At 40.6% G+C, this 8093-nt stretch overlaps 1 protein-coding gene across 2 annotated transcripts in view; it reads right to left on the reverse strand.

Moving 5' to 3' along the window:
- LOC112159025 (protein bicaudal D homolog 2) overlaps nt 1–8093 on the reverse strand; it is a 39613-nt gene that overhangs the window by 15832 nt on the left and 15688 nt on the right. For both annotated transcript variants that reach the window (XM_036212790.1, XM_024292814.2), the window contains exon 2: nt 6802–7014. In XM_036212790.1, the coding sequence (XP_036068683.1) occupies nt 6802–7014 (213 nt within the window). The remainder of the gene's footprint in view (nt 1–6801; nt 7015–8093) is intronic.

The following is an 8093-nucleotide window of genomic DNA, read 5'->3' on the forward strand; positions in this document are numbered from 1 at the left end:
TGTGCGTATGGAGCGTGGGTGTCTTTGTGTGAAAGCTCTGGTGTTGCTGCATTACTGCATTAAATATGAGCTCCGTTCTACTACCACTAACCTCCTTTGCCCTCCTATTATTCTACAGAAAGCTGATTTGAAGCAAAAAGAAACATCGATAATATTATTTCGTAGTAACCAAAACACACAGTTAATTCATTAAGACTGTGATAATCCCAACGGCTTTATTTTTTTTTTTTTGGTGTTTTTCTTAAATCAGCAAAGCTGTGCCAGCTGGCTGTTCAGGTCTCCTCCCGGTCGGTCGGTCGGGGTTTATGTGTCTCAGCTGGAGGGTCAGTGCTGCTCAATCCAGATGAATAAAAGCCGCCAATTAATTAGGATGCGACTTCAGTCTAATCAGAATTCATGGACAGGTCATGATCCTTTCACCTCGTCTTTGTATTCACACTGCACTGAAGCCTTCAGACAGTACGAGCAGGGCGAGGGCTGCATGTGTGCTGCGGTAGGATTTCATTTGGTGGGGGACTATACAGCTCTCTAGGGAATGTTTTTGATTCGTCACAATTAAGTGTGAATAAAAATCGGGGTGTGATTTCTAAAAACAAGCTGGTGTCCCCAACAATGCTAGGAAATAGAATTTGGGATCCCGGGCTAGAGAGGGCGTTACCGCCGTCACTAAAGGCGATGTGATGACAGATGGATTGGGCTTAGACACATGCAGGACTAAACTGCACCATTACATCCAAAAGATGCTTTTACACCCGAATAAAATAAGAATCTTAGTTTTAAATGGTTAGCTAATATTTTTTGCTTGTTTTTTCTAGTTGGACAGCTTTCACACTACACTTTTAAGTGCAGACCAGACTGCCAGGGAACATCATACAGTTACAGCAGCTAAAGGAACTATTTTCTATAACAAGTATGACCAAGGAGAGAAAAAAACTCCACAAAAAACCCAGTTGGTCCTCTTATTAACAAAATTACACTTAACTTGATCACCGGTTTTACAGACTTTAGATTTTAAAACATAGCATAATCAAAATCAAATGACCACTGGGAATGCTTTTAAAATGATCAAAAGATGATTGGAATGGGACTTTAACATAGACTATGTATATGTTACTACAACAACATGGGTAAAATAAATAAATAAATAAAATATTAAAATAAAAAAAGCCAAACATGTCTAACCTGGTTGGTCTGATCTCTTAGAATGAAAGCTTTTTTTCCCAGCAGTAAGTCACTTTTGGTGTTGAAGTCTGCCAAATCCCTCCATAACTTATACTTTAAATGTGATGGACCCATCATAATCTTTGTAGAGTGTCTCAGTCTGTCGATATGCTACAGTAAATGAAAAAGTTTGGTGCTTAATAGACATAAGTATAAGATTATGCTGCTTTAATGCTCTGGTAAAGGCACTTTGTGTTGTTTCAAACTCCAAAGAAGCCAACTTGCATTTCTGCAAATCCATATAGCCTCTTACCTCCTACGCACAGTTTGGCCTCCTTAGCAGTGATGGCCAGACCCGCAGATGGTACATGGCAGTATTATTAATTTAACAGTGTAGACAGGATGAATAAAAAATCTGCTTTATCCTCTCTGCATCTTCTAAAGTCCCTTGACCTGCATTTCACTCTTTACCCAGCACTCCAGTGAAATGCATGTGCACTTTCAGCTCCCAGATGGCAGCACTTAGGTTGCACACCCCTATCTCAACTACCACTGCCCTTCATTTTAATATTTTGCAAAATCTGCTCCTCTGATTTTTCTAACCCCCACTTTGCTTCTGTCCTCCCACGCTCAGTGAGTGTAGATAGCATGGATCAGTCTCAGCTGAACTGCTTTAGAGCTTAAGGTCCACTGGAGCTGATGAACAGGAGCAGCGATGTTTACTTCTTCCTGGAGGTCCCTGGAGATCTTAAAGGAAAAAAAAATCCAGAATGCCCTATATTTGTGCAGCAAGTAAAAGTCATGCCCCGGCATGTTGAATCAAACTTATGACCTAAAGCCCTCCAATGACTACCTATAGGAGACGAGCAGCGAAAAGCAGATGTGGAGTAGCTTTAAAGCGTGTGGGGGAATAATGAGGCTTCGGGGCACCGTGCTGCTGTCAAACCCAACCAAACAAGGGGAGAGCAGGGCTGCTTTTATCATCATCTTTGCTGCCGGCAGCTGTCATTCTATTAAGGCTGCCTGACTCCATGGAGCAGGAAAAAAACACAACAGTTAAGGTCACATTTCCTAATGAAAGGCATAAAAGTCATAGCAGCTCAGAGAGTGATGGCTGGTGATACTTTGTGTGTGACTGCTGAAAAGCCCAAAGGGTGACACCGTGCCTCTCCATCCCGAACAGCGGATGAGCTATTTTGAGGTCAGTTAGAGGAGGAGGGGGGGTCGAACAAATGCAGAAAAACCTGTTAGCAGCCATTAGTGGATGTTGGGGTTTAGATTGAGCCGTGTGTGCTGTTGATTTATTTGTACCCATTGATCCAGCATATAAAAAGGCCTCTTTAGTTTGGTTAACTAACAAAGTATAGCCCATTATTGGAACAATGAAAAATCAATAGAAACCCTTTAGATTAGGTTTCAATTAATGGATATTTCGCGATATATTGTGAAATATTGATATTTCACGAAATATCGATTCAGCGAATATCACGATATTTTGTTTGGCAATACTTGTATTAATTTAAAATGCTGATACGATGACATTTACCATATCTTCCGGAGTATATGTTGCGTTTTTTTTGCCGACTCGTACTCTGGAGCGACTTATTTGTGGGTGACTTATAGGCTCATTTATTTGTTATTTTCCTAATAAAAACTGCTTGTCCTTTAGCTGACGTTTCCTCTAACAACCACTAGAGCTCGCCGCATCTGAGTATAAGTATTTGCTACCGACAGCGGCCGAAGAAGTGTCGTCCAAAACAAACATGGAAGACAATCTGATTGTTTTCCTCTTAAATTTTGATATTTTTCTCATACAGATCAAAAGATTAGCATTCTTGTATTTAGTTAGCTATGCTTGGCTTGGCAGATTTGTTCTGAAACATCACACTTTTCTCCCAAAGGTGCGATTTATACTCCAGAGTGAACTACTAGTTGGCAGCTCAACACTGTGACCAAAACAACAAGATCTCGCGAGAACTAGCTTGTGTTAAACGTTCAGTCAGCCTCGCTGTTTTTGTTTTTATGAGACATGCACTACCTAGTTTTGACTTGGAATGAGTACCGAACTGAAACTCTTATTAATATTCAGGTAGAGTTTTTCTTCTATGTCATACTCTAAAAAAAAAAGTGAAAATTGTTTTGGTACAGTCTTGGGATATATCGTAATATGTATCGTGAGACACGTATCAGGATATGTATTGTGTCACCAGGATCCTTCCAATTCACACCAATACTTTGGATGCATTTTTTTATTTGCTCTTCTAAGTTTCAAGCCCCCTATTAATTATTGTGAGCTTTCAACACAATCAATCCCTTGTCATGGCAGTGCTGAAATGAAAACATTTGTCCATTCAATGGCTTTATTTAGACATTTTTTACTACTTCTCATCACATTTTATTACTTTTTTCAGTTATTATTTTAGAAACTAATGGTTTGACCTTCTCTCTATTTGTCCTTTCACATCTTCCTCTCATCTAGCAAAGAAAAGGAGATGATCCGTCTTGGCAATAATGTCACATGAAATAACAAGGTTAGGCAGTCGACATCCAAACCTCTGAGCCTCCAAGGAACGAGGGTAATATTACATTAGCCTCCTGGCAACAGATGATAATAACTGGGAACAATGAGCCCTGCTCTTTGAATCTCCGTACCACCAAACCCCGACCCTTCATTCATCAAGGTGAGGCTTCGACTCTGCCTGTGAAACGGATCGCCTTAGCATCTGTTCCATTATACTCCAACCGAAAGCCTTTAATGCCTTATTGGCATCCCAAAATTTTTTCTTATATTTGGATAAAAATGTGTTAAAGCTTAATGGTTAAATGTAGATGACTTGTTCACATCTTTTTTTTTTTTAACCCTAATTTTCTACCAGCCTTCGTCATTGGAGGGGATAATAGCAGCCATGACTGTTAACAATCCTCTCCAGACATGAGATTGAATTTAATGAAGTCATGCCTTTTAGCCTGCGCCTCCTTACAATGTTGCTGGCTCTTTGTGGGAGTATAATCCTGTACACCATGCAGGGAAATCTCAGTTTTCAGCGCTTTGGGCCATCATCTGATTCTCTGGCAGGAGGGACCGTCTGGGAGGCTCAAGTTATGACGTATGTTGTGAAATACAATTCTGGAACTAAAACGGCTTTGAATGAACGTTTTAGACAAAGACCAAATCCACTGAGGTAATTAAAGCACCCGTTTTTATTATTCTTTGTTACATATTGAGGTAAAATTTACATAATTTGGTCGTTGAGTCAATCTCTTGGTTTTTATAGCACTAGTCAAGCTTTCTTAGAACAGTATCCAAAACTGGCAAAGGGTTTACCCTCATTAAGTCCATCTTCTCCAACGGATTTAAGGCTCTTCTCCTTCTTTTGTAACATTTACTCCATTGACTAGTGCCCTCCTCCTGCTCTCCCAGCCTAGGCTTTGGGGCTAATTTGAAATCAGGGAGACAAAGGAGTCTTTGAGGCCCGATGGTTCGGTCACAATGCCAACCTCAGTGCCCTGGCTCTTTCCATTCGCCTGCCACACACGCTCCTAGCACCCACCAGAGACATTAGGGGGGGTGTCTTTATCTCCGATACATGAGGCACTTTACACTCCAGACACTTTTATGCGACCAATTAGACCAGTCTGGGGCCTACTGCTGTGTTCATAAAGGGAATGGCACTGGCATTAATATGCCAGAAAACGCCTCATAAACCTGGACTGTTGAGTCAACAGACAGTGTTTAGATTAGGTATTATAAACAATAAGTTTTCAAATGGGAATATAAATAAAACCATGAATTTTACAAAAAAATAAACATTCAGTACTTTTACAAACCATTAATGAAGGTACCCATCAGTAAAAAAAACCTAGTACTATGGTGAAAGCTGTAATGTGCTTGTACAGAGCTATCTAGTTCAAGTAGATACTTGATGAATGCCTGCAGGCTGAGGGTGGAATTTATGCAGGAACATGAATCTCAATTTCAAAAACATGTCTCGTGGGGAAAAACTGGTTTCCATAACTCCCGTAATTATGATTATCTGAGGAGGAGCTGACCAAACTATAGTGGAATATGAGTTTTTCTGGAGCTTAAGTCGTTTTGAGGGACGTGCCACTTTACGTCTTTTACTAATCCTAGTAAGAAGCTCTGTCACATCTGTCTCAAGTGACTCAAACAAACTAAAAAAACAGCATCATTTATAGCAGACGTCTGCCATCCCAGGTTTAAGTCTTTCTTTAATTCTTTTACCTCAAATTGCAAAATCGGAGATGCAAAACTGACATCTCTGCTAATCTCACTGAGCAAAACTAATGAAGGAATAGAAAACTAATGGCTTAAAGCAAATAACAGTGTAGGAATTAAAAAAAAATCTTGAGTATGGAGCAATGATTAAACATTTATGCTCACTTTTTTTACTTTAATATTTAGCTAGTGAAAAGCACTGATGGAGACTAAAAGTATAAGCATGTGATGCAACATATACCAGGGAGAACATTGACTTTTCATGTAGTCTACAATAAAGCCAGTGGTAACAAGCTTCTTTTTTAACCCCGTCTTTGACTTTGCTTTCAAAGGAGCCTGAACCTAAGCATCAAAGAAACCTGTCTAAAGAGAAGGTGCCCTCCCAGCCTTCCTGTCAGAGTCCGTTTGTGTCTTCTCCTTCCATCATGGCTGCTAAATTTAGGTCAAACGTGCTTCCATAAAGCCTCCTTGGTGAAGTCCAGAGTTACTTTCCTACTACTGAGTTGTCCTCATCACTGGCATTACACACAAGCGTTCAGACACCACATAACCACGGGGAGACAGCCCAACGCTATCTGCTGTAGCTTTTAATGAGGTCAATTAAGTATGAATACATGCAAACGGCAGCAATAGAAGTTAGACAATGTCCAAAGTGGGGCACCGACGCTGGCATGTATTAAAATAAGCGTTTAGGAATGTGTGCTCATGTTCTAGAATAGAATAGAATAGAAAATACTTTATTAATTCTCACCTCGAGCTAACGGGAACTTGTTGAAATTGCTACCAAATCTAAAATAACAACTGAATTATAAAAAGCTTAATTCTGCCGTCTACTGTCATTTGGTACACATCCCTATGGCTTCTGTTTTCTCTGTTATAGCTCCACTCAGGATCACTACAGAAGACAGCTAAGAAACTGGCTTTTCAAGAACATACACAAGTAAACAATATAGACAAGAGAACAAGCAGATAATAAAGCAGATCGATTTAAGTCAGGTTTGCATCACTGCCATCTGTAAAAATATTTTTCTCTTTTTTTCTGTCACTATACTGTACACACATTGATCACTGGCCAAAACTGAGTTCCTGATTGGTCGACATGATGCATCTTCTTCATCAAAGTTCGAATTTTGGAACTCTTCTTGAATGCAGGACCTCATATCACATCTGTATCATTGACTTAACATTGAAACTGGACACCTCTGGAGTGCAAATTGCATTCAGTGTGAACGGAGCTTTCTGCTTCAATCAAAGTCGAGCTTCAGAGCAGTTCACTGCTCAATTACACTTTTTGTGCAGTTTCGTACACTCCAAGTTGTTTTTCTGAATAAGCACTCCAAATATAAGGTTATCTAAAGAAGCCTCTAAAGAGTGAAGTGGTTCTGATCGTGAGTCTGTCTTACGTCTTTCATGTCTTGGAAGATGACGCCAAGCCGCTCGTTCTCAGACTGGGTGTTGGTAAGGATGTTGCGCGTCTGCCGGATCTCCGTCTGCAGGTCCAGGACTCTCTGTTCGTAGTAGGCTTCCTTACAGGCCGACTCCTGGATGAGAGACTCTTCCCGGCTTTCTCCATCCGCCGCCACTTTCTTGTGGTTGGAATAAGCTTGTCCAAACGCCTGGAGATAAACACAGAATGCAAAAAATGTCAGGTCAAACAAAAGAGACAGAACCGTGATATATACATTATACGTGGGGGTTGTAGCTTCGAGCCATTCCGAAGTGATTCAGCCATTTTATAGTGACACTGATCTGTTCATCTGAGGGTTCAGCTGAGGACCGGGGATCAAAACCACCCAAAACACTGGCGTCACTTTGCAGAGATGATCAGTTAAGCTCCATCTGGGCTGCATCAGAGAGCCTTACCCCCATCCCCCCATCCGTCTCCTCTCTAGCGGCAGGATGCTGGCCACCCCTGCACATGCTCTGCAGTGACTCCACAGATGGAAAAGGCAGACAGGGAAAAGTAGAGCAAATGGACAAGTCATGTCTGTTTCCTAATACTCTTAATAGCAAAAGAAAGAAAGGCCAAAGGAGGAAATGTGGAGAAGGGGAACTCCATTCGGATTCAAATCAAAAGCTTATGATTTTAGCCTTTGAAGAAAAGGAGCAAACTAACAAGTAGCTTAATATTTTATTGATCCAACTGTGCCACGAGTCTGCAAGGCAGCACGAGACTTTCCAAGCAGCAGAATCTAGGTTAGGACAACCCTCCTTCAAATAATCACTCTCCTGATTAAAGATTTCATTTTCCATCCTGTAATCACTGGTGATCAGATAGAAATTCTCATTTTGATCCCCGCCTCATAGTTTGATGGCGAGTAATAATCCAAAAATCACCTGAGGCACCAAGTCTGACCTTGTTGGCAAATTTCTGTGCACGACTGGCTGGCTGAAGGATTTCCTCAATTTGACCAAATACTGGATTATTCCAGGTAAATCCTTTAAAAAGGGATAGAGAAATATGGTGTTTATTTGGATCATTATTTACCTATTTGAGGAGTATTGAGTGAAAACCTGAAACTGGTTTAATAAACCAAAAGGAGAACCTGATTATAGCATGGCGGAGTGTAGTCTGAACTAGGGAATAATTGGAGTCATTTAATTTAGAAAAAAATAGTGTACACAAAGTGGCAATGCTGAACACAAGTCATATAAAGACAAAACTCCACTTCCCCTAAACTCTCCCTCAATCAGG

Source organism: Oryzias melastigma, linkage group LG7, assembly GCF_002922805.2.
Source record: "Oryzias melastigma strain HK-1 linkage group LG7, ASM292280v2, whole genome shotgun sequence".
Classification (NCBI taxonomy): domain Eukaryota; kingdom Metazoa; phylum Chordata; class Actinopteri; order Beloniformes; family Adrianichthyidae; genus Oryzias; species Oryzias melastigma.